We start from the raw sequence: 26,857 nt of genomic DNA, 5'->3' as shown, positions 1-26,857 counted from the left end.
TCAGCGGTGTTGCTGTGTGATTTGGGGGGGGGGGTAGCGGTCCTCCTACCTTGTGTTCATCCGGTAAGCTTCACTGTGAATCCTGTCAGCTCGTGGGGGAGAGGTGGTGTGAGTCCCTGGCCCTGATGGCTAGGATAGGATGGACTAGAGTCCTTACTTGGGCAGCCAGATCCCCGTTATGTTGAGGGTCGCTGTGAACCCCTGCATGATGTTACTTTCTGGGCCGTGTAGTCTGTTATCTGTGCCATTACCATGCCTGGCTGGAGCTCTGCACCAAGGGTGTGAAAGTGCGGGGTGACCATTCAAAGGTTTTATGAGCCAGGGCATGGCGGGCAGGGTAGGCTAGTATCTGCCCTCAGGCACACAGTGGGACTTGCCTGTGCTTCTGAGGCCTTACCCCTCCTGTTCAGGGACCCTGTGGCTTGGCAGTACAGCGTCAGCCACTGGGTCTTGACAGAGCAGCCCTGTGGAAAGCTCAGCTTCGCATGCTCAGACGCAGAGCCTGGCTATGCATGTATCTAATGGTCTCCAGTTTTCTTTGTCCAATAAAGCTTTCCAATTTCATCTAAGTACCGTGAGCTAACCGATTGCGCCACTGGAGCACTCAAAGCTTTCCAATTTTTAGGAGGGGCAGGATATGTCTCTGGGTCTGCTCTGGTCATGCAGGTCCTTCGGCAGCAGATCTTATGCAAGGCCTCCCCCTGCCTGATGTCATCTCTTGGGCCTCCCCTTCCCCAGGGAGGTCTCACTACCAGGCCTGGCCAGCTGGCTTGTCCGCTTATCTGTTCCATCTCAAAACTGGGAGCTGCCCAGGACCTCTCTGCCTCTGGTGAACAGGGGAACGGGAAGCTCTTCAGTAAGGCCCTGGTTATGATGAAAGCCAGGGAGCTTTCTTGTGGGGTTGGGAAGCTTCTACAGACAGGATTTCAGCATGTCTCCAGCTGCAGCCTGGAGGGAGCGCTGGTCCAGCCGCCCTCGGCAAGTATCTAGGAGAGGCACACACACGAGATACAGCTGCTGTGGAACCCCCAACCCATCCTCCTCAGAGTTACTGTCCTCATGGAAATCTGTACGGCCTGTGAAAAGGTCTCATCATAGGGGCAATAGAGACTTTTTGAAGTGTTCTTTTCACTTTGGATTCTCTTCCTTCAGCCTTTGGATTCTCTTCCGGTTTCAGTAAGGTTTCTCTTAAAAAAACAGTTGGTATGTGGCCTCCCTCCCACCTTCCTCGCATGCTTCAGACCCTGACTTAGCACGACTTGTCCCCTGAATTGCAATCCTGAAGTCCTTTTGGTTTTAGTGCCTGAACTTGAAAGTTCACCTAGTTCAGAGAGATCAAAATGCTGGGACATTCTGGGACAGTGCCTGGAAAAGGACAACTAATAAGATGGCCTAATAATTTACCGCCTCTGTCAGGGGCCACTCATTCTTTTTCTTGAATTTTTTTTTTTGGGGGGGGTGTTGTTTGGTTTTCAAGACAGGACTTCTCTGTGTAGCTTTGGAGCCTGTCAGGAACTCGCTTTGTAGACAAGGCTGGCCTTGAACTCAGAGATCTGCCTGCCTCTGCCTTCCTAGTTTCCTAGTACTGGGATTAAAGGCATGCGCCACTAATGCCCAGTTTTTTTTTTTTTTTTTTTTAGACAGGGTGTCTTACTATGTAGTCTTGGCTGGCCTGGAACTTGCTATGTAGACCAGGTTAGCCTCAAACTCAGAGATCCGCCTGCCTCTGCCTCCCAAGGGCTGGGATTAAAAGGTGTCACTCATTATGTTGTGGAAGTGGGCTCAGACAGCACACTCTTGGCTCTGATCCTCCCCGTTCACAGGGGTCATGGCGGATGCTCTGGCTCCTGCTGACCCAGACTGCTGATCGGCTGGCCCAGCCCAGGTCTCCAGGCTGCCAGTGGTGTAAGTGACTTAGCCGGAAGGGCCTGGAACTTACTACATACCCCTGGCTTGCCTCAAATACTCCCTGCCTTCCTGCCTCAGCCTCCCAAGTGTGGGGATACCGGGTATTAGTCAGCCCCTGGCCTCCCCGCTGCTGCCAGAGTAAAGAAGCAGAGAGGGGCCGGCTGCTCCGAGTAACACACTGGGGAAGGGCTGGTCTCCCCACAGTCAGAGCCAAAAGCTCCCCCTCGAGAGCTCCCACATGTGCTGGCTGCAGACCTACGGTTCCGGGAGAAGGGCCAACAGTGTAGCCCTGGAGGTTCCCCAAGGCCTGTTTCACCCTGAACATACTGCTGTAGACGGCAGGGGTCACCTGCATCTTCGTGATGTGGATACTCAGAGTGAAGGCCATTCTTCCTGGGAAGTCTCTGGAACATCTGGTGTTGGACACATCCCCGGGCTCCCCCATTTAAAACCCTGCTGAGCCTTTCTCTCAGGGAGCTCAGGCGTCTGCTGCTTTTCAGCAAGCGTAGCAGTGGGTGTTGAAGGCCTGCAGCTACCCTGCCCTCCCCCTGACTAGCAGCAGCCTTCTATATCCCCTCTGTGTTGTTTTACATGGAGGACATGGAGCTCCAAGAAGTCAGGTGACTCTCCCAAAGTGTGGCTGGTGGCAGGAGGGGGCTGGCCTGGGTGCTCACTCCTCCCTGGTCCAGATCCTAGCTAAGCCATCAGATGCTCTGGCTGGGTTGACAATGACAGCAACATCATCTGCACACCTGTACGTCCCATGGGCACAATGCATACAAGTGACTAGTCATTGCGGGTTACAGTGAGAGCAAGGCGGGGCTCTGCATCTGTTTCACCACCCTGGCTACAGCAGCCAGGTGAGGGGTTGGCCTGGGAAGTGGGACCTGTCCAGTGGTGTGGGGTTTCGAGGAGAGCCCGCATGAAGTTCGTGCCATACTCAGGCACTCTCTTGGGCTCTGAGTTCAGGCACTTGGCCTCCCAGGGTATGAACCTCAATGTTCTCACTGCTGAGTCAGAACAGACTGCTCATAACAAATTCACTGTGTGGCCTTAGGCGAGTCATAGCTCCCTCCAAGCCCTATTCCCCACTTGCAAATGAGAACAGGCGCGTAAGGTAAAGTGGGACTCCATTATGACTGGGTCTCTCCTGGACCCCAGAGGCCCCATTTCTGCCTGCGCTCATCACTTCCGCATCCCCTGAGCTGAGGTCTCAGCAGACAGGACATCATATGCGCATGCTCTCTCCAGGCTGCTAGAACATCAAACAAGGCAGGAACGTAGTTGCAGGGAGAGGGTGGCTTCTCAGGACAAGTAGCTGACACAGAACCGGTCCTGGGGAGCCTGCCTCTAAGCACATGTCTGTCCCCTACCCCTGACACGGGGAATGTCACAGCCTCAGCATGGGTGTGGTGTGGCTTGGGGGCAGTAATTGCAGGTGCCCTGCAGCCTGCTCGGACAGACAACAATGGAGGCGGGGCACAGCAAAGTTTATTTTTTGCCTGGAAGTGATGCAAGGACAGAACACTCAGAGTGGCCTCTGTGCCTTCAGAGAGGACAGACACGTCAACCAGGGCCTTTCCCTGAGATACGGCCTCTGTTTGCCGAGACTTTGAGCGGTGGCTTGTTAGACATGGTCAGCCTGGAGGGAGAAGGCCAGGGCCCGGACAACTGTTGCTCTTTCCTGTCTAGCTATGGCCCACCGGCCCGGGCACGGCCAGCGCACCGTTCTGTGCTGCCTTCCACTTCAGTCAAGTGCCAAGAGCATCTGCCAAGGCAACAGACTGTCCTGAGAGAGGGACGGTCGGGAGAAGTCATCACTGGGCCACTTGTGGGAGAGTCAGTACACTAGGGCAACAAGCATGATTTTGGAGTGGACAACACGTGTGATCTGGAGTTTAGTAACCTCAGCCTAACAGAAGTAGTCCAGCCTGGGGTCCATAATCAGTGTCAAAGGCAGCTTTTAGAGCTGAAGACCCCCCACCCCCTGTTGTGGTGCTGAAGACTGAACCCAGGACATCATGCATGCTAGGCAAGTGCTCTACTGCTGAGCTACACCTGCAGGACAAAGCCGAGTACTCCTTAGTCAGTATAAAGCAAAGTACATATATAGAGAGTTGGTATGGGCTCAAGCGCAGCATCTTTGCCCACTAAATGTCTCCTCATCAGTCTTTCACAGCACTTTTTAGTTTTACAATAAGGACATTCTGATTCTATAGACATAGAATCAAACACAAATTATGTCAGGCTCTTGCTAGGCAGCCCAGGCTGGCACAGAACTTGTGCCTTTGCCTATGGAACACAGAGATTCCATAGGTGTGTACCAGCATGTGTAGCACAGACACTCACAAATAAACTAATAGATTTTGGGAATTTATCTGGAACCTTAGGCTGCTGGATGGACAGTCCTCTGTGGGCTACAGAGGCCCACACCGGGGCTCTTTGTGGGAGACTCTTGGCTGGGTTTCTACGTGACCACGCAGCATGAGCAGACCTGACCATCAGCAGACACCAGGCGGACAGACATCACAGAAGAAACAGCATCCAGAATGCACAAGGGCGTAGAGACCCAGGTCCAGGAATTAACAGGTGAGGAAGCCTACGGGAGTGTGACTTGATTTGATGGGGCTGGGATTACTGATAGACGCTGTCTTTACGTGCACACAGAAAGAGCATTACTGAAAGTGGAAGGACAGCTGCCGCGGTGTCATGAACTCCTTCACCGTTTCCTCAGTGACCTCCTTGCGTCGGGCCTGGTGCTCGGCGATTAGGGGCTGAAGGACATCTATGAGTGTCTTCTTGAGCTCCCCAGTGAGCATGGCTCCGCTGGTGTAATCCTGCCAGGAAGTTGGATGCTGTGAGCAGTGGCTGTGGGTGTCCCAGCCCTTCCTACCTTAGCTCTAATTCTGCTTACTTCCTTTATGAGCTATGCTGAAAGGATCACAGTACCCTGGGTCTTACAGGACATTAAAATGCCTGTTCTTGTGCCTTGGGCTCTTTCCCTCCGGTTTCTTTTGTCCAATTATGACATGTCAGTTTTTGTTTTATCTTATTATATTATCTTCATTATTATCCTGCAGGAGTCTGCTTTCTACGAGACACAGAGCGAGTGGATACAAACAGGAGGGGAGGTGGGGAAGAATTGGGAGCAGTAAGGGAGGGAAGCCATAATCACAATTAGTTCTGTCCCCACAAGAGAAAGGAGAGCTGACCGTGGCTCCCGGCCGTATGGCTTCTCCACACCCTGGTGCTTTCCTTCCCGATGGTGCCACTCTTCAAGCAGACAAAACACAGACCCAAGACGGAGGTGGCAGAAGGCTGGGGAGAACCACCTTCAGCTAGCTCCACGCCGCAGGCGCTGACCACTGCTAGGGAATGGCATTTTTCCTTTCAGAATGTTTCCTGTGAACATAAACTACTGTCTCTCCTCACTGCTTCTTTCTTCCCTATCCCTGGCATTGGTTCTGGTGTCACTGAAACCTTTTAAATCCTTATTCCTATAACCCCAGCACTCAGGTGGCTGAGGCAGGAGGATTCTCTTAAGTTTAATGTAAGCTTGGTCTCCATATCAAGTTCCAGGCTACACAGTGAGATTCTGTCTTAAGCAGTAACAACCAAAATCATTAACACAGTGGGGCAGTGTATCTGCAACAATTCTCACCTGGCCTCCAGGATGGACAGTGCATGTACCTTTTTTTCTGCTACTGTTTCTGTATGAAAAGCCGTTTTCTATTCCACAGGATTTCCTTGGAAAAGACTCCAAGACCAAGGCTCTGCTTGTCCCCACCAGCTCACTGAGAGGCTGTCCTAGGACCAGGGACACCTACATTCCTCCCAGGACAAGAAAGACTTTTGAGACCTAAACAAGGGTTCTTCCTATGTGGTTAACAATCTGAGTGATCTTACCCACTCTTTTGTTTTATATGTGGAATGCTTCATAGATTCGTGTCATCCTTGAGCAGGGACCATGCTAATCTTCTCTGTATTGTTCCAGTTTTGGTATGTGCTGCTGAAGCAAGCACCTGTTCCAGTTCTTAAATACAGCATGTTGCCGTGTAGCCCAGGCTGGCCTGGGATTTGTAATCTCCTGCTTCAGCCTCCTGAGCAGCTGGGTGTGAGTGAGTCTGATTACTTTGTGTGGACTGAGCCAGTGAGGACGCTCCGGCAATGCGCAGGACCGGGCTGTCAGGCTCACGTGGTGGGTGGCAGGGCTGACTCACCTTTCGGATCTGCTCCAGCCTGTCGTCATCTTCAAGGAAGAAGGTCAGGTACATGAAGGACACATCCACCTCACAGTTGCCCCCCAACTGCCTGTGCTCCTCCACGGTGTCTCTCCCACCAGAAAAGGCATGCTTGTTGACCTGCACGGGCACACAAGTCAGTCAAAGTGCTGCCTTGTCCCTGGACATCAGTCAGGGCCCACCAGTGACTCACGGGGAGGGGCAGGGAGGCAGGAGAGCAGGTCTTTGACAAATGAATTACAGAACAGTCCGGAAACCAAAGCACACTGGGCTAAAAGGAAGAGCCCAAGCCCTCTTCAGAGCTGGTGGCCAACAGGAAGGATGGCGGGTAGTGCCGGGTCCACGGGTGGCAGAAAAGCAGCCCCCAACCACACGCACACGTGAGCCACAGGGTCAGGAGGTCACATGACAGAAGTGCTGCTCTTAACATGCGGTGGCAGCAAAGGCCTGTAGGGAGGCTACACCCGCATGGGCGATGTGTCAGGTGCTTACGAAAGCCCCAGATGGGCTAGAGCCCAGTACGCATATGTCAACTCGTAACTGTAACTTCAAATGTCCTTTCTGGCCCCTGTGGATACCAGGCACTCATAAGGAGCATGGACATACATGCAAACAAAACACTGACCCACATAAAACAAGCAAACAAACCCCAGAAACCAACTAAACAGAGCAGAGCACAGTAGTAGGCACTTAGCACACAGGAGGCTGAGGCAGGAGGATTACTTGTGTTCAAGAGTGCCAGGCAAACTTCAGCAACAAAGAGAAACACCATCTCAAAACAAACAAAAGAACTAATGAAAAGAGCGGGGTATGGTAGTGTAAACCTTTAATTTAGCACTCAGGAGGCCTCTGCAGGTAGATCTGTGAGCCTGAGGCTAGCCTGGGCTACCCAGAGTTACAGATCAGCCAGTGGTACACAGTGAGAGCCTGTCTCAGAAAAGTAAGTAAATAAATAAAAATGAATGAAAGCTAGGGGTAAACATCACCAGGACTTTGCACCCCACAAAAGCTGCCTGGACGGCTAAGGCCCTCCCCACAGTGATAGGATCATGTTTTGTCAGAATATTTTGTCCTGGAACAAAGTTCCTAGAACCTGGGAATCTCCCCAATCCTCCTGGGGAACGGCTTGGCTTCCGGGCTGCTGCCTCGCAAGAGCGAATGGGTCCAGACCTGAGTGGCCATTCTCTGCCCTCCATGCCTGGACCCATGGCCCTCGTGCTTATTGATAGACAGATGGCGTTTCCCTGAGTTCTGTGAGCTGTCCCAGCAAACTGATGAAGCCTTGGTAGGGGCAGTGGGAACCCGTGCAGAGCCGCTTTGTCAGAAATACAGATGCTACAGCCTCAGGCTGGCAGAGCGAGGGTGAGGTCTTCACCTGCACTCTCCAGGGACAAAGCATCAGGACTGAACTGATGGAGACACCAGCCAGCTGGTATCTGCTGGAGACCACTTGGCAGGAACACCTTGCCCTGCTGACTTATAGGCCAGGATAATCAGAGCCCCTGACTGTTGGCAGCTGTGTTAACCAGAAGCTAGACTTCCTCACTGTCAGACTGGCTCTGAGCTGTGGAGATTCTGTCTGCAGGTCCTTTGCCAGGGTGACTAAGTCTGGATCCAAGGTGGGCATAGAGACTTGGAGAGGACCTGTCGGTGACCCTGACCTCTGCAGGACCATGTGGTTCTGATCTCGTGCAGGCTCTCCTGCTGGCTTTAAAAAATGGGAAATCCTCCAGAGTCACACAAACTGCTTCTAAAAACCAACTTCTCAAAACTGAGCAGAACTTGTCCCCACCACATACCTCACTTCTCCCTCTCCATCTGCATTCTGGAAGTTTCAGGCAAAAGCAAAAGAGAAAGAAAGATTTCCCCAAATCCCCAATCCTATTAGCTCTCACGTCAGGCAGGGCTAGCGCAAGCCAGTTCCGGAGGAAGGGCTGGATATGAAAAGTCCCCATTGTCAACCAGAACCTGTTTGGGACTTTCCAAAGGCTTGGGGGCCTGGCAGGGACTCTGACTATTGTATAACATTCCCCAGATATGTTCCTCTTACTCCTCTTTGACCATCCAACTCACAAACACATACTTGGGTCCAAAGGAAACATCAGTGACTTCCTGTAACCATGAAGGGCTCACACTCACTGGCAGCTCAGGTTTGAGCAACAGCACTGGGCTCTGAACCATGTGGATGTGCAAACTCCTTTTTAGTTCTAGTTTCTAACTGACATTCAAATATTAAGCAAGTACCCACAGCCTGCCAGGGCAGAGACAGACGTGGCAGTCCTGTTGGAGGGTGCGTCTCAGTTCTTTCCAGGAGAGCATTCCAGAGAATCATGGCCTGATGGGGAAGTCCTGTGTATATGTCAATAAAGCACTGTTGGCCAATAGGGAAGTAAGATAGGTGGGACTAGGAGTCCAGGAGGACTCTGGGAAGGAGAAACACAGGGAGTCAAGATGTAACGCCATAGGGTAAGAAGCCCAGACCCTTTTCTCCGGTAAGAGAAATACTTAGATTGGCACAAATACTTAAGTCAGAGCTAGCCAGTAAGAAACAAGCAAGGCCAACAGCTTCATAATTAATACAGCATCTTGTGTGTTATTTGGGGACTACAATGCAACAGAGCCCAGGCAACTGTTGGGGAAAAACCAAAGTGGCTGTCAAGGAAAAGCCTTCTCTCTACAATGGCCCAAGTTGCTGCTTTCACTCTGGAGCAGTATGCCAGTGAAGCTCTGCTTCAAACAAACAGAGCAGCAGGGCATGGTGGCCGGACGTGGTGCTCGACTTTAATCCCAGCACTCACGAGGCATAGGCAGGTGGATCTCTGTGACAGCCTGGTCTACACTGACACAAACTGCTTATTGAGGGCCTGGTGGGGACTGAGGGAAAGGAAACTCAGAAACCATCAGCATAGTAACTGGCCCTGCCCTGTCCGATGTTCAGACAGAGAATCATCTTCTACATTATTTGACAATAGCTTCATTGATTATGCTTTAAAGAAAACTGCCAAGACTCTACTTCCGCGTCAACATGCTGTTAGACAGAAAAGAGGAAAGAGAAAAATCCCCCAGGTTCTTATCTATACGGAGGGGATCAAAGGCTAACCAATTCCCACACCCAAACCCCAGCTCCCCACGAGCGGCCAGCAGTCCCTGTGGGACCAGGCATTGCTGTGAGCTGTGAGACGTAATGTCACGTGAGCCTGTCACGTGAGCTCGCACGCCCCTGCCCCTTCCAGGCTCACCTTGCTCTTGATCTGCTTGGCTGTGTCAGTGAGGAAGATGGAGGAGTTGGGGTCACTGGCGCTCATCTTGGTCTGGGCCCCCTGCAGGGCAGGGAAGAAGGTGGAGTGCAGCAGGGCAGGTTTAGGATGGCCGATCCTGGGGGCCACGTCCCTCGTCATTCTGAAGTAAGGGTCCTAGGTGGAAAAGGCTGGGGTGAAGACTGGGCCCAGTGGCCAGGCTGGCCAGTGAGGCGCCCTCACGGGAGGCTGAGAAGCTCGTGGTCAGTTTCCAACGGCCTCTCCTCCCAACGCTGTGTCACCGCCCCTCCCCAGGAGAACCCCGCAACCGCTGCCAGCCCCGCCTCACTTCCCACAAGTCAACCTGGTCAATGGCACAAGGGATGAGGCACTGGATGTCCGTCCTGTCTCGGAAAATCTTCGGGAAAGAGTTGCTGAATGATGGTGCAGCCTGGACAGCAGGAAAACTGATCTTCCCTGAAAGAAGGGAGACACTCTTAGGTGTTGGGCCAACGCTGCTCTGGGTAATCAGTCCAGTGAAAGGGATCAACAATGGCCTCCTCGCACTGAAAACAAACTAAAGAAAGCCTAAGAACACAGCAAGGGCGCTAAGGAGCAGTTGAGCCCACCCCAGGCCTCGAATCAGGTTCTTTCTGCATTTCTCAGGGGGCTCAGCTGTGACATGCACTGTTGTGCAGCTTTCTTCTTTCAATGTATGTGGCTGCCATGGCCGCCAGGGCCACCCTTAAGAGCACAACACCACACCGGCCTTTTCCAGGGGCTTGCTACTCTTCATAATGACAAAGTACCTCCTGCTGTCTTAGAACATGCACGCTCAGGCGCAGGGTGTTTACATAGCCTGCCACGGCTGCACACAGCGAGTGAGTAGCTGAACCAGGACTGAACCCGGGTGTCAGGCAAGGGCGGGGCAGGGATCTGTTACAAGATGCTGCTTCTCAGCTGCTCATCACCTCCACCGTGGGCCACTCTGGATGCTGTGACCCCAATGCCAAGAACCTTTCAAAAGCAGGAAGATCACGTTCCAATTGTTGGGAATGACTCTGACTGAACTATCAAAGAGGAGGCCAGGGGACTGGAAACGGGGACAGAAACAGGGGGACACAGGGAACTGAAGGCCCAGCCATGAGTCTCAAGATGATGGCCTGTTACAAAGGCCAATACATTGGAATGACAGAGACATGTAGCGTACATAACCATGTGTATACAGTTGGCAAATACTGTGTGTTTAAGTGGGGGCAAAGCCATGGGAGGAGAGTAAGGAGGGGTGGGAGGGGGCTGTAGTTAGTAAAACCACTCTCTTCATATATACTTAATTATTTATTTGAGACATTGTGGCCCGAGTAGACTGGAACTCACTATATAGATCAGGCTAGCCTCAAAACCAGAGATCTGCCTGCCTGTCCTTTGAGTGCTGGAATTAAAGGAGTGAGCTGCTACACCCAGCTAAAACTTCCAATCTAAGTGGAGAGACTCTATCATGCTCCAATAGAGTAGAAGATCCACCTGCCCTCTTCTAATTCTTCTGGGCTCTACCAAGCCCTATAGTGACTGGCGTCACACCAGCATGGTGGGGAACTCCAGCCAGTCTTGTCTGTCTGAGTCTGGTGGAACACTTACTTCTGAGTGGTTTAAATGAAGACATCTCAGGTCTCTGGGCAGACTTGGGGGTGGAGTGGGGCTCAGTGGTAGCATTGCTACATGTATGAATCTATCTCGTGGAGTACACACCACACCCCAGGTATCTTAGCTCAGGCTTTGGTGCTGCTGCTTGCTTTGTTGTTGATTTTATTTATTTACTTTTTGAGTCAGGGTTTCTCTATGTAACAGCCTGGGCTGCCCAGGAACTCATTCTGTAGATCACATTGGCCTCGAACTCACCTGCATCTGCCTCCTGAGTGCTGGGATTAAAGTTGTGCACCATCACTGCTGATCTGTGATTCTTATGAACCCTGGCTAGTTTCCTCTGAGCTCGCCTGTCCCACAGAGAGAGGGGTCCCCAGGCAGCAGCAGCCCCCCTTACCAATGCAGTCACTGTCGGTGAAGCCGAAAATGCCTTTCACTTGGTTGAAGGTGACATGCTTCTGAATCTTCACCACATTCTTGTAGAAGCCGGGGCTCTGCCTGCAGGGATGAGCAGAATCACACCTGAGCCGGACGACAGCCTCCACGGACAGCAGAGCAGCAGCAGCTAAAACTGGGTATGAGTGAGTGGCGTGCTACACACACCGGGTGACACACGAGTTCAGCTCATGCGTAACAGGAATGTATGGAGAAGTCAAATGCAGGCAGACAACCACAGCAGTCACACCTCTAACTGTGAAGGCTGTGAAGAGGCAGTGCTCAGCAGATCTCAAGGAAGAAGCCCCACTGCCGTCTGCTGACACAGGGTGTGGGGAGACGCGTGTGCCCAGATGGAAGGCATGGGAACTGACCCGCTTCTCTGTGCATCCCTGGCTGGCCTCAGCACAGATGCTCCTCCCAGCATCCAGCACTATTACCTCTACTGCAGTGGCACGATGTACCCTGCAACAGGGTGTGCCCTACTGGCTGGTTTGAGCACCATGACCTCCCTGGATGGTGAAGGCATGGATATGATGCCTACATCTGTGACAGCCATCCTGATAACAGAGGGAAGCAGGCTGAGGCGGAGCACAGAGGGTAGCAAGATCCAGAGTGGCTTCTTTTGAAAATTTTTATTTATGAGTGCTTTTGTTGGCATGTATGTGTATCACATGCATGCCTGGTACCCCAGAAGAGCAGGCTGGCCCCCTGCAACAGGAGTCACAGATAGTTGTGAGCCGCCATGTAAGTGCTGGGAACCAAACCTGGTCCTCTACAAGAGACATCCCTCCCGGCCTCCCCTCCCTACACCCACTTCTTACACTGTGTGTGTTGACAGTATCCCTTTCTTCAGTGACCCTGTGCTATGCACTGGAAAGACAGGAAGGGAGGCAGTGGAGACTGGGTGCAGTGTTAAGGCACTGGGAAGGCCGGGTTAAGGTTGCTGGTTATAGAATGGGTTAGTTACACCTTCCTCCCTTCCTCTCTCCAGTTCAAGGGTTTGCTTCCCTTCCTGGCTTCAGCTAGGGGGTAACACAGAACAAAGGCCCTCGTCAGATGCCAGTACCACGTTTCTGGACTGAGAATTGGGTACGATAAATGTCTTTCCTGGGATTGGAGAGATGAACCAGTGGATAAGAGCACTGGCTGCTTCTCCAGAGGACCTGGGTTTGTTCCCAGCATCCACACTCAATACACGGGGTGCACAGACACACATGTATGTTGTGTGGCCTGAGTGAGAACGGATCATGTTTGTTATGGTCAGTCCTCAGTTGGGGAACTGGATAGAGGGTGTGGCCACGGTATGGAAGTGTGTTACTGGGGGCGGGGTTAGGTTTTCAAGGTTCTCCTCTGCCAGCTGCACACACAGTCCCCAGCTGCTGCTGCAGCGCCACCTGTGCTGCTGCCACACCCCCACCATGAGGATGATAAGCTGTCTTGGTCATGGCGTCTATTCACAGCAATAGAAACCCTAGGACACAGGAGGAACACTCACACACACGAACAAAGTTTTCATCAATGCTACACCGGGGAATGAGCGAGGCACGTATGATGCGGCACGGTGACTGGCACAATCCCCCTCGAGAAGCATGGCCTCGGCTTCCCAAATGAAGGCTGAAGCTTCAGAGTCCAGGTCACGGTCACAGGCCCTGTGCACACTGCAGGCCCTGTGCACACTGCAGGCCCCGTGTACACTGCAGGCCCCGTGTACACAGGAGCTGAGATCTAACTAGGTTTCACCTAGTCTCGAAGCCTGAGCCTTTTTTCTCATGCCATAGTTGTGGCACCGCTTTGATGAGAGTGACAGAGAGCTCCGAGTGTCTCCTGGGCAGGCAGAAGGTGGGTCAGGAGAGTGGCACATTAGTCCATACGGGCACAGGGTCAGCAGTGGGGATTCTCTATGGCTTCCATGTACTCGCCAGCAGAGGTTCAGGCCCTGGTTGAGCAGGGAGAGGGCAGTCATATGCTCGGCACAACAAAACTGCAGTGCCAGTCTTTGGGAAGAGACCAGGGTGCTTTCTGCTGGGACAGGGTGCAGTGCGTGCAGAGGGGCTTCTGGGAAGCAGCAGTCATGTACCTGGGACCAGCGACGGTGGCAAGCATTCTGGGGATGAAGATGACTGGATGGGGATGGCCCGTGAACTGGCCTCCTAGCTAGATCCTGCTGCACAAGCTGTGCCCTGGTAGTAGCAGAATGGAGCCCGCATGGGGACAGACTCCACCTGACTCTTAGCCCTGCCTGGCACAGCACATCCACAAGACGCACACTTGACTGTGCCCACAACTGAACAACTGCTCCAGGAAGACCTCCCTCCCACACACAGCTCCACACTGGAAGACAGCTGAAAGGCGACCCTGTCCAGGCCCACTAGGTGCCAGGCACTGCCCGAGGGGTTTTGTGCGCACCAACTCAGAAAGTGTCACTAGCTTGGCAGCATGGACCATCGTCTCTAGACTTCTTCACCCCCACCTTTTCCACATCTCCCAGCACTGTGACCTCACTGTCATCCAATCGTGTTTAGTGACTGCCCCATCAGAAGATAAACTGTAGAGGCTATGAATGCAGGTTACTACATGCATAAGGCTCTCAGTTCCATTTCCAGCAAGAAAAAGCAAACTGGGAAATACAGGGACTTACCCAGAGCAGAAGAGGGACTGGAAGACTAGAAGGAGGCCTCTCTGGGGTGGGGGTGGGGAGGAGGGAGAGGGACATATTGGGACTATATCACTGGAAGGACGATCCTCTGCGGTGTGAGGCAGGGAGGAGGACATACTTCTTCCTTCCTTTCCAAGAAGAGTGGAGCCTGGCTCCCTTGTATTTGTAGCTCCAAAGGACCAACAGGCTTGTTAGATCATAGATGAGATTCTAGATTAAGTTTAAGCCAGGAAAGTAAATGTTCAAATGTTTAAGGAAATTCTTGCTGGGTGTGGTTGCACATGAACATAACCGTAGTCACCAGCACTTGGGATCCAAGGCCAAGGCAACACAGTGAGAATTCATTTCAAAAAAGAAAACAAAGAGAAGAAATCCTTAATGGGGCAGATGTGTTTTCTGATAGTCAACTTCACCCCATACTCCTGAGGAGAGATAAATTCTCACTGGGCCAAGGCGCACAGCGTCAGGAGCTGAGAGCACCAGAGACACACAAATGTCGCGTTGGGATGTGCTGAAAGGAGCCCGTGGGCTGCTCCCCACCCCTGTGCGCACTGCTGCAGGACTTGCTCCCATGTGGCCACTGTGCTGGCTACTTTTGTGTCAATTTGGCACAAGCTAGAGTTGTCTGAAAGCAGGGAACTTCAAGTGAGAAAATGCCTCAGTAAGATCCAGATGTAGGGTGGGGGAGCAGGGGAGGGAGAGGGAGCTGGGATTGACATGTGAAACAAGCTTGTTTCTAACCTAAATAATAATAATAATAATAAAAAGATCTTAATTAGTGATTGATGGGGGAGGGCCCAGCCCATTGTAGATGGGGCTACCCCTGGGCTGGTGGTCCTGGGATCTATAAAAAGCAGGCTGAGCAAGCCACGGGAAGCAAACCAGTAAGCAGCTCCTCCATGGCCTCTGCCTCAGCTCCTGCCTCCAGGTTTCGGCCCTGCTTGAGCTCTGTCCTGACTTCCTTCATGATGGGCTGTGATGTGGAAGTATAAGCCAAATGAACCCTTTCCTCCCCGACTTGCTTTGGTCCCAGTGTTCCTTCCCAGCAATAGAAACCTTACCTAACACAGACAGACATCTGAGTCCAGGGAGGACAGAGTTAGCCAATCCACTGTCTTTTTTAGGGCCCAGAAAGGGACTTTCCCCTAGAGTGCTATGTGCTTGATTTACTTACTGGATGGTGGCCGATAAGAGGCCTCCCTGTGTCAGACTGGCAGTTGTGCGTAGCAGGGATCAGGGAAGGGCATCTCCCCAGGAAAAGGGGTTTTAACATTCATTGGAGGAAAAGTGAAAGAGTTAGCCACACAGGGGTGAAGGGCTCAGAGGATAACATTTTGTTTGCAAAGGTGACAGATGTGAACTGTTAGCTGTTCATCAAATTGGAGACGGCAGAGCTGCCAAAGGAATGCAGGACCCAAACACAAGAGTGTGTGCACTAAGAGCAGAGCGAGCTCTTGCTGGCCCATGCTGACGTGTGGAAGACGAGAGCAGGAGGGGTTGCAGTGGTGAAGGATGCTGCCCACCAGAAACTGAGTGCAGGACTCCGGCTCAGCTACGGGAGAGGCTAAGGAGGGACGACCACTTGTGTCCAGGAGTTCAAGGCCAGCCTACGAAAGCCATGGAGGGTGACTCACAAACGAAAGCCCCAGTCACTGTGCCCTGTCAACAGCCTGGCTGTAAGAGGAGGGGCAGATCCTCGGTGTCTCTGGACTGAGGCTCAAGCACTTGCAGGAGGTCACTTTAAGGAACGAGGTGAAGACAACGGCACAAGTGTGACAAGTCTGATGAGTCTGATGGCACCTGTGTTACCGTAAGATCACCCAAGACCACCGTCAGATCCTGACCTCAGATCCACTTAGATTCCTTCCGGAGAGCAGAGCCTCTATGTTCACATAACTGAAAAGACTCTGATAGGCAAAGCTCAAAAATGAATCTGTGGGGTGGGGAGGGGCAGGCGAGAAGGCTCCGCTGATGGAAGAGTCTGCCACCAAGCCTAATGACCTGAAGTTGATGCTTAGGACTCACATTGTGGAAAACTATCCTGTAAGATGTCCTCTCTCTCTTTTACACACACACACACACACACACACACACACACACACACACACACACACACACACACACTAAAATGTAACTGGAATTAAAGACATATATGCTACCACAGCCAGCATAATACAAGTACTTTTTAAAATTTTAGTGATTTTCCTAGCTGGCAAAAGGTCAGATTTCCTGTCCTGGTGGACACACAGCTCCCACTTGGCAGCTGGGGACAGCACCAGCCAACCACGTGTGTCCCACAGGCTGTGTGCTTCCTCACACCGCCTTGGCCTAATCACTGGCCGTAACACCACAAGAGGGCCCTAGCCCCAAGCCCATCAGACCTGCTTACCCAACTCCCTTGAGTGAGGCCCACATCTCTAGAGCTCTAGACTCGATGCCTCCCAAGCCCTACCATGATGGGGAAAAAACCCAGGGCCTCACACATACTAGGGAAGTGCTTTACTACTGAGCCACACCACAGCCCTCAAAAAATATTTGTGGAGCTAAACAGTATTCACTGTTTCATGTTATTTACTTTTGAGACAGGTTCTAACTATGCAGTCCGAGTATATCAGCAGCCTGAGTGCTGGGATGGAGCTCACAGGGCTTGAATCTCATTCTTATGATGGCTGACTGACAGCACCACCTCAACCCCATCTTGTTTCTTCTGACAGGGACTTGCTATGTAGCCCTGGGGTACCCTGAACTCCTGATCCTGCTTCTTCAGGCCCGAGTAACAGGGTTGAGTGTAGGTGCACACCGACATACTGGCTTCAAAATCTGATTTCCCCAAACTTCTTAGTAATCACTGGGGATGAAGTTCAAGAGTGAAGTATGCTGATATAAACATGGCCAATTTAAGAAATGGGACTGTACAGAACATATCTAACAAGTGGAACTTCCTCTGAGGAAAAAGTCCCATTGAAAGTGAGACTGGCTGTCCTTGGACACTACAGTGCAAAATATCTCACTATGACAGCCGAGGGTGACACCATGACTATGCTGGACAAATGTTTATGATTTCTAAAGATATGTTTATGAAGGCAACAGTAGTTTCTGATATTACTTCTTTCTATGACATACACAGCTTTCCACCTCAAAAATTACTGCTAAATATAAACCAACATTTCAGATCAAAACGGAAGAAAAACCAGGTCAAAACCCAACTCTAGCATTTCATGTTAGTCATGACGTTTGTACCCACTTGCTTAGAGGCAGCCAAATGTTTTCTCCTTACCCCATAAACTCAAGGTCGGAGAAGATGAAAGTTTTGTTGATGTCAAAGCCACAGGCAATTATGTCCTTGGCATTTTCCACTGTGTAGCTGTATGCCTGCTCCAGAGTCAGGTCCTTCCACAGGTACTTCTCATCATCAGACATCTGGATGACCAAAGGCACATTGAACACATCCTGCAGCCACCTACAAAACACAGAAGACATCTGTAAGTACGAACACGCCCTCAGTCAAGCTTAGGGACATGGAGGATGGAGATCCAGCGCAAGAATGTCACTTTTGTGTGTGAACACAGTTCCTACCTACTCTGTAACCACAAAACTGCACTGTCAGTGCCATGCATTGACTAGCGACTCTTTCTGAGGGAATAAGTGATTCTTGCCATCTGGTAGACACGGACACGCATTTGGAGCAGAGTGGGCCTATGGTGGCAAGGACAGGCGAGGAGCGGAAGAGGAGCGGAGCATGTGAGCGGAGCATGTGAGCAGAGCATGTGTGGTTGACTCTGCTGTGGTCTCCCATTACACGTGGCTCTCTCAGGATAAGACCAGGCGCAAACGCAATGAACAGCTGGCAAGGTCCTGGTCCTGAAGCTCAGTTAACAGGCAGCAGCCTTGCCTTCCACTCTTGCTTCACGAGGGAAGTGACGAGTCTCACGAGCAATACTTACTTTGTGAAAATAAACGGGACGAGATGTCCCAGATGCATTGCTTCAGAGGAGGGGCCCCTGCCTGTGTACAAATAAAATGGCTTCTTGTTTTCATAGGCATCAAGGACTTGATTCATATCTCTAAAGGAAAAGAGAAAAAGAACAGTGTCATTTTCTGGAAAAAGTACAATTCACTAAAGCTCATCTGGAAATGAAAAGTAAAGACACATGAAGAACACAGAAGATAATCAGAGTGTGACCTCTCTGGAGCCGGGGAGTATGACCACAGCAGCAACTCTGAGAGGCTCCTTCTGTGAATAATTGTTTTGGAAGCTAAGACACGCAAGTTAGGAGTAAAAGGTCTAAAATGTGGGCCTGATGTGACAGCCCAGGCCTTTAATCCCAGCACTCAGGAGGCAGAGGCAGGTGGATCTCTGTGAATTTGAGGACAGCCTGGTCTACACAGTGAGCTCCAGGACACTGAGTGCCACATAGTGAGATCCTGTCTCTGAACCATTATTTTAAAAGATGAGCATGAATACGCCACTGTTACCTTTTGTAATGCCTCCAATGATCAAAGCAAATGCTACACTTGGCCAGTACCTCACTCACTTCCCTTTAGAAGGCACCAATCCTGAGACCCTAGAGTCCAAGCCTAGGAAAATCTCAGGGTCCATGCAGGCCTAGCTTGGGGAGGACAGAAAGGTAGGTCCTGGCAGCCCAGGATGAAGCCTCCAGCTGAAGAGCTGACTTGACATTCCAGGCCAGCTTGGGCCTTGGGTCTTTCTCTGAGAACCATTCCAGAGTCATCCTTCCTTCCCCAGGATGAGGTCACCATTAATGCTGTGGAGGCCCCTCCTTGCTGCTATGACCAGCATTAGCTGGTAGGCCCGCTTCTGCCTGCAGGTGCTAAGATCTGAGGTAATATCTGGTGCGTGCGTGCGTGCGTGCGTGTGTGTGCGTGTGTGTGTGTGTGTGTGTGTGTGTGTGTGTGTGTATGGCTGGGGAGGGGGTCAGGATAACTTTAGGTATTGTTTCTCAGGAGCTACTTTTGAGACAAGGTCTCTTAATGGGATCTCACCACGTAGGGTAGGCTGGCTGACCAGTGAGCCCCAGGGAGCTGCCTTTCTCTGTCCCAAGCACCGGCATTATATCATGGCATCATCATACCTGGTTCAGCATATGGTTCAGGAGCCTGAGCTCAGGGCCTCATGCTCGCATGGCAAGCATTTACCTACCAGGCTAGGCCCCTAGCCTGGAATTTGTGGTTTGCTTTCTTCCTTCTTTCTTTAAGATGGGGGTCTCACTATGTAACTCTGGCTGTCCTGGAACTCACTGTGTACACTAGAATGGCCTCAAACTCAAGAGGTCTGTCTGCTTACCAGAGTTGGGTTTAAAGGCTTGAGCCACTATGTCTAGCCTCTTTTTTAAAATTTGTTTTTGTTTAAGTGTATATGTGTGTTTCTATGTTTGAAACCAACCAAAGGCTAGGCATGAGTATCCTGCAGATAAAGAATAAGAAACCCCCTTTCCCAGAGGCCTGGATAGAAGAGTCTAGGCAACAGTGTTCTATAGACAGCAGTGGTAGCGCATGCCTCCAATCTTAGTACTTTGACGGCAGAAGGGTCAGGAGTTCAGGGAGAGCTACACAATGAATTACAAGTCAGCCTGGGCTATGAGACCCTGCCTCAAAAAAGAAATGGCCAGACAGACATCCTAGTGGTGCCTTCTCTCTTGATCTAAGGCAAAAGGCACAGAGCTGGTCTCTGGCTTGTGTACACTATGTGTTTTGTACATAGTGTTTTTCTTTTTCTTTTTAAATAGGAAGGGTCTTGCTCATTTAGCTCAGGCTGCCCTTGAATGTAATATGTAGTGGGAGATGACCTTGAATCCCTAATTTGCCTGTGTCTATTTCCTAAGTGCCAGGATTAGAAGCATGTACCATTACCTCATTTCCTGTTTTTCTGAGACATGCACTGGCTGTGTAGTCAAGAGTGGCCTGAGAATCCCATTCCTGCCTCCTGTCCAGGTGCTGATACGCAGACCACAGGGTTTGTGCTGCACTGTGAGGCTGCTTCTTCTGTTTCTCCAATTTATCCAAGTAACTGGTGGGTTTTGTTTTTTGTTCTTTAGACTGGGTCTTACTGTGTAGCCCTGGCTGTCCTGGGACTTGCTATCTAGACCAGGCTGGCCTTACCTGCCTGCCCGTGAGGCCTCTTGAGTTCTGGGATTAAAGGTATGTGCCACTATACCCTGCTGCAGTAACTTTTAATGGGCACATGGAAGAGAGAAAACCCATTCCATGAGTTGCTTTTCATGTGGCCACAGCCCGTATCTGAGCGCTCACTAGGCCAGGCCCAGTTCAAGGTCCATCTCATGCATACCCTTCCAAAAGAGCCTTGTTTGAGATGAGCTTGTAGATGTCATTTCACCCCGGGTAATAGACAGCATTAGGTAGTGGGTTCTGTCAAACTTCAGAATGTGTAAATGCCTTCCCTGAGTTATTACATTGACAAAACAGCCACGGAGCAGTAAGAGCTGCTCTTGTTCTAAATATAAAAGTTTTGTTAAGCCTTCACCACACTGGACATGGCATTTGGGGAATGAATCTGTCTCTGGGCTATGATCACACCCATATTTGGCTCAAGAATAAATTAACTGTTATTCACTGAGGAGGTGGGAGTTATGTTTTTGCATTGATAAAATGCTATTAAAATTCCAGAGGTCTTTCTTGTAGAAAACATAAGGCTGATTTTAAAACTCACATCGAAGTGCAAAGGGCTAAGAATATAAAAATAATCTTGAAAAAGAATGAGTTTTAAGACTCACATTTTCAGCTCAGAATTAGTTGGATTTGCTTTCTTTCTATTTTGGAGGTAGGATCCTCAAGTTTCCCAGGCTAGCCTTGAACTGTTGATGCAGCCAAGGATGCCCCTGAGCTTCTGATTCTCCTTCCTCCACCCCCTTCATGCTGGAACTACAGGTGTGTCCCATCACCTAGTTCTGGGAGGGATGGCTGACAGGGAGGCTTTTCTGCTGGGTGTTAAAAAGCTCTGTAATTAGATTGTTGCAGTGGTTATACAACTTTGCAAACATACTAAACCACTGAATAGCACAGTGTAAAGAGTTGAATTTTATGGTACATCAATTAAATGTCTTCACACGAATTTTTATTACATTTCTTTCTGTGTGTGCATGCATGTGTGTGTGTGTGCGTGTGTGTGTTTTCTTGCGTGTGTGGAGGTCAGAGAACAACTTTTGGGAATTAGTTCTTCCCTCATATTGGGTGGGACTGAATTCAGGTTTTAGAAGCAGGTGCCTTTCCATCTAACCAGCCCTCAATACCCCCATAAGTCCCGCCCTCCCCACCTACCCACAGGGTTTCTTATGTAGCCCCAGCTATCATGAAACTCTACAGACCAGGCTGACCTCCAACTCACAGAGAACCCCTGCCTCTGCCTCCTAAGTGCTGGGATTAAGGGTGTGTGCCACCACACCTGGTCTCAACTTTTAAAATTATATTTTATTGACTTATTTGTGCATCTTTCTGTGTGTATACTCATGGCATGGAGTGTATGTGCATGTCATAGTATACTCTGTGGGAATCTGCTCTTCTCTCCTTCCACCATATGGGTCCTGGGAATGGAACTCAGGTTATTGGGCTTGGCAGTGGGCACTTTTCCCTGCTGACACACATCACTGACCCAGAATTCAACTCCAATTAAGAAAAATACTGATTATATTTTGTACAGCATGTGGGCTGAGCAGAGCCCAGAGCTCGCTGCAGACATGATGTGAAAAGCCTGGGCAGAAATGTCCTTTCTTGAGTGTTTCTTGAAGCACAAGCAGAACAGAACACCCTGACCTCAGGTTGTCAGTTCTGTGACGAGGAAAAGCAATCTGTGGAGGGGAGAGGCAAGAAGTCTTCTGGAACTTGTCCATTTTTTTATGTTATCTGCATGGAATTTATGGCCCAAGGCAGGTCCTATGGGATCTGCGGTAAACTCTCTCGATGTCATTCATGAGTGGGAGGCGGCCTACAGCTTCCGTGTGGGAGGACTGAAGTTGGACCTGATAGTCTCTCGCTTTCATGCCCTTTAATGATTCAGAGCACGCAATATGACTGTACTTCACCTGCAAAGAACTGACCTCCACCTTTTGAGGTGGCCAGTTTACAAAGGAACAAGGGCTTGCAGGTGAAGGGACAGGGTGATTCCACAGTGAGTTACTACAGCGATCCCACTTGCCCAGGGTACCAGGCCTCCCCAGCACCTCCCAATTCCATGAACCCAGAGCAGAGGAAGGGCCCTGACCTGTGGGAGAAGAAGATGCCTCTGCGCAGGAAGCGGTGTGGTCTCTGGCCAGTGGCTTTCTCTATTCTGTTTATCAGCTCTTTATCAATTTTGCTGCTTCCAAACTGAACTGCAAAAAACACCAGGAAACAGAGATGCTTTTCTTAGACACCAGAAGACTTAATGATCTGTTCCAGTGACCCAAATCTCTTTAGGCTCTTGGCTGTGATTCTTCCCTTCACACAAAGCGAAGGGACCTTTGTGTCCAAACAGCTGAGACCCCAATCAGCAAAAGAGTGGCATACCATACGCCGCAGTGCCGTCTGCCTGGGTAGAGACTATGAACACAGTCTGGCTGCCAGTTCTGATGCACTCACACACCTTAAGGCGTAGCTTACCCTCACCAGCAACAACCACACTTTGCACATTTTCCAAACTGCTGACCTACATTCATGTTGGTCCTGAGGACACTTTCCCCCAGCGACAGTCTATGTTTTAGGCTATGCAAGTAGCTTTGATGCAGACACAGACATTTCAGTTGCTTCTTCCTTGACAATTATCAATGACATCAGTGGACAGGGGTGCCTTGAAGCAAGAGTGTAATGATGAGATCTCGCTAGCAAACATGCCCACCGCACTGGAGCTTCCCAAAGTTCTGGACCACAGGGGCTGGAGAGATGGCTCAGTGGTTAAGAGCACTAGATGGTCTTCCAGAGGTCCTGAGTTCAGTTCCCAGCAACAACATGATGGTTCAAAATTCTGAACTACCCCAAACCAGTAAAACCACCAGGCTGCTTGCTTTAGATCAAGATTTTGAAATATGTCATTTCATGTAATGTAGAACTTTGGTCTCTTGGGGCATAATCTATGTGTCCCAGGCTATGACTGGTCTTTTTATATGGTTGAGGGTGACTTCAAACTTCTAATCCTTTTGCCTCTACTCCTAACTGCAGGGTGACAAGTATGAGCCACCATGCCTGGTTTATTGTTATATAATTTTATAATAATCCTTTGGGACTGTAACATACAACCAAAGGGTTTTAAGATCTACTTCTCGATATTGAAGCTTTTTACTTGGGAATAGTTCAAAATTTTAAAAATATCACATATGTGCAAAGATATTGAAATCTGTATGTTTAAAGCATATTCTGGATTTCACAAGATGGAATCTCCCTTTGTGTTTCTGAATGGACAAAGAAAGTCTATCATTGACACACACACACACACACACACACACACACACACACACACACACACACACACACACCAGAGTACAACACAGCTATGAAAGGAAATGTAATCCTGTTATCTACAACAATAGATGAGGCCCAAGGACAAGCCAGATCAGCAATGCATAGAAGATTAAATACCACAAGATCTCATCCTATGTGAGATCTTAGGGAAAGAGAATGAGAGAGGTTGGTCACATTGAGGTTAGAGAAGTAGCTTCTGGTGGGCCGCTAACAGGGTGATGACATCAATAATAATGTATTGTGTATTTCAGAGCAGCTACCAGAGAGGACTGTGAATGCTCCTGCCACAAAGAAACAAAAATGTTGTCGGTAACACACATGTTAAATATCCTGATTGTGTCACTATCCAGGGTACGCACGTACGGACATATGAAAGGTGAATCAAAGCGCTTGTACAGATAAATACACATATCTAGCAACACCGATGGGAGTGACACGGTGGTCACCACTAAACACTGTGGATGCTGTCAGGGAAGAAGGTGTGGACTTACCAATGAGCTTGTCATAGTCGATGCCTTTTGCACTGCTTGTCCGTACTGTCCACGGGTCCACAAAATCCTCGTTGGCTTTGGTGGCATCTGGATCATTATTACTCCCAGCTGTTGGGTTCCCTGGAGGGCAGTCGGCCTTGTAGTCCTCCCCCATGGCGGCTTTATAGCTCATTTTTAATGATAACAGCATCTTTACTGCAGAATCAATCTCATCCTAAAGGGAAAAAGGTGAATGCTCAAAATGCTGACAAAGCTAACACCTGCAGAATACTAGTTAGGTGTCAGGCACTGTGCCGAGAGCTTTCACACGTCACCTCGTGCAGTTCTACAGCCTTGACAAGTGGGCGCCACTCAAGCTGTCCTGTGCCTGCGGAGGAGTTTGAGAACCAGGATTCATCCTGAATAGACAAAAAGCCAGGTGCAGGTGTATTTTACCTTTATTTGATACTGACCAAAACCACACAGGCTGGCAGCAGTGACACAGGTTAACGTGCTACGGCCCTTAAACAGGACTGGTGGCAGGGGACATGTGCCATAGCCCCGTTAGTGGAGTTCACAAGGCTGCATCCTGCATAGGTTAGAATGAAATTACAGACATAATCAAGATGCCAAAGGAGTTGTGATGGCAACTCAAAGACATGACATGAAGGCAGATAAAGGCAAGGGAAAGATGTGAGTCCCCAGAGATGCTCAGAAACAGGTACACCACTAGATGATGGCATCCTAAGAAGCTATTCCTTTGTAAGTTTTTTTAATTTGATGTGTATTATTATTTGCCCCTATGTATGCATGCGTACCATATGTGCCTGTGGAGGCCAGAAGAAGGCATTGGGTCTCCTAGCATTGGAGTTATCTTTGTGGGTTGCCATGTGGGTGCTGAGAACCAAACCCAGTTCCTTTACAAGAGCAGCAAATGCTCTTAACTGCTGAGCCATCTTTCTAGCTAGTTACCAAGCGATTTCTAGTATCTACATATCTATTATGCCTGAAATTCCAGCACTTGAGAGGTGAAGGCATGAGGATCAGGAGTTCTAGGCCATTCCTGGCTATATAGAAAGTTGGAGGCCAGTGTGGGTACACAAGACTTTATTAAAAAAAATATAGTAAAAATAAGGGAACAGTGCAGCAGAAGCAGCAGCAAACACAAGCTGTGTCCTTGCTTAAAAGAGCAGGCCTAAGGCCATCAAATCACACTGTGCCCTACAGTGAGTAATAGGCATAGCTGGATTAGAGCATAAAGACTACACAGTCTAATTTGTATGCCTAGGGCAATCAAATATTTTCACTTAGAATTTATGCAGCATGTACTATAAGTTGGGCTTCCTGGGGAAGAGCTACCATGACCCCAACCTCATCTCAAGAGTGATTCACTGGGCATAGCACCCTGGCCAAAGAGGGCTAGGGCTCTGCAGTGATCAGTGCTTCAAACAATAAAATATCTGGGATTTGCTATCAAAACGAGTTTGCCTCATGCCATCAATAACCCCATGTCTACAGCTCACAAAAGAGAGAGATGCCTTCGCTGGGTAGCTGTCTGCTGTCTCTGCTGTCCTTGGCTCAGCTCTGGAAATAAAAGTAATGTTTAACAAGTTTTATCTGCAGTGTTATCTGTGGGCAGTCCTGCTTTTATCTGAAGTACATAGCAGTCGGTTTAATCACTGACTGTTGACAGTTTATACTTTGTCTGCCTGCTACTAGAATGCTCTGGAAAGAGGGGACACTTAACCTTGTCCCCAGTCAGGAAACTTCTGCAGCCTGGAAAAAAAAAGCGATGAATAGCCCTGCCTGGCTTCCTACTTCTGTGTAGCATGGGCCAGAACACAGAGACTCAACTTGAAAGCCAGTGTTCTAGTGGAGTTACACGCAGGAGACAGAGGCAGGTGAATCTCTGAGTTCCAGACAGGCCACAGCGACACAGTGAGACTCTGTCTCAGAATGAGGGTGAAAAAAAAAAGCAGTACCAATTAAAAACATTACTAAATGTATTATTCACATTTAAGACTAAACTGACAAATATACCACTGCTAACCTTCCAAATAGGTTTACAGAAGAAATGATCAATACTTGGGTTTTTTATTTATTTTAGGCTTTTGCCTTAAGATCATTGAGCCCTCCTGGTGAGTAAATGTCTTTCTGGATAATCAGGTTTTGGGAAATCATTTCTTTCTATTCCATCTTTTTTTTTTTTTTTTTAACTGTAATGGTTTACTTGGATCAATGAATGACCTACAAGCTACTGGGCTGAATGAGCAGTGGATGGCACCACCTGGTAACATCAACACAGGTTTGAAAACAGGACGGTGGAGTGGAAAGAGAGCAGCAGAGGAGGAGGAAGCCATGGAGACCTAAGAATGGAGGCACCATGAGATCACGAGGTGCCTTTGACGCCGTTAAAAATGCAGACTGACTACGCTCCTGAAACCCACTATGCCATTAAGATCCTTAAAAAAGGCACAATCCCAGGGGATAAGGAAAACAGGAGGAGGGTGACAGCAACAAGACCCAGAAGGGGCAACATTCAAGGGCAAATAACAGACTGAGCACACGATAAAAACAAATGCTAAGAACTTCTGGAAGGCGGGCAGCAACCCCACTTCACACAGTGGACTCTAGAGAGGACCAGGCACCGTGAGGGAGTGGGCAGTGGGCTCAGCACTGTCCAGGAAGCAGGTGTTCCGCTTACGCCTGGGGTCCCACTCTATCCAGAGGTTTCCATGGGCAGAAGACAAAGGCCTGCAGATCACAGACTGCCGTACACAGCTGCGATCAGGGAAG

General features: G+C 49.8%; 1 protein-coding gene and 1 pseudogene across 2 annotated transcripts in view; both read right to left on the bottom strand.

The window, feature by feature from the left end:
- Positions 1–3,381: 3,381 nt before the first annotated feature.
- Wars1 (tryptophanyl-tRNA synthetase 1) overlaps positions 3,382–26,857 on the bottom strand; it is a 32,017-nt gene continuing 8,541 nt past the window's right edge. For both annotated transcript variants that reach the window (XM_040742499.1, XM_040742498.1), the window contains exons 3-11: positions 24,083–24,296; positions 22,360–22,468; positions 18,068–18,187; positions 17,401–17,583; positions 11,427–11,527; positions 9,750–9,862; positions 9,389–9,562; positions 6,129–6,269; positions 3,382–4,745 (exon numbers count right to left, since the gene is read on the bottom strand). In XM_040742499.1, coding sequence (XP_040598433.1) covers positions 4,584–4,745; positions 6,129–6,269; positions 9,389–9,562; positions 9,750–9,862; positions 11,427–11,527; positions 17,401–17,583; positions 18,068–18,187; positions 22,360–22,468; positions 24,083–24,296 — 1,317 coding nt within the window. In that variant the 3' untranslated portion in view covers positions 3,382–4,583. The remainder of the gene's footprint in view (positions 4,746–6,128; positions 6,270–9,388; positions 9,563–9,749; positions 9,863–11,426; positions 11,528–17,400; positions 17,584–18,067; positions 18,188–22,359; positions 22,469–24,082; positions 24,297–26,857) is intronic.
- On the bottom strand, positions 5,828–5,928 carry LOC121139662 (annotated as a pseudogene).

Source organism: Mesocricetus auratus, unplaced genomic scaffold (genome assembly GCF_017639785.1).
Source record: "Mesocricetus auratus isolate SY011 unplaced genomic scaffold, BCM_Maur_2.0 Super-Scaffold_15014, whole genome shotgun sequence".
In the NCBI taxonomy this organism is placed as follows: domain Eukaryota; kingdom Metazoa; phylum Chordata; class Mammalia; order Rodentia; family Cricetidae; genus Mesocricetus; species Mesocricetus auratus.
The sequence above is the reverse complement of the archived record's forward strand: the minus strand, read 5'-3'. Positions and strand labels throughout refer to the sequence as shown.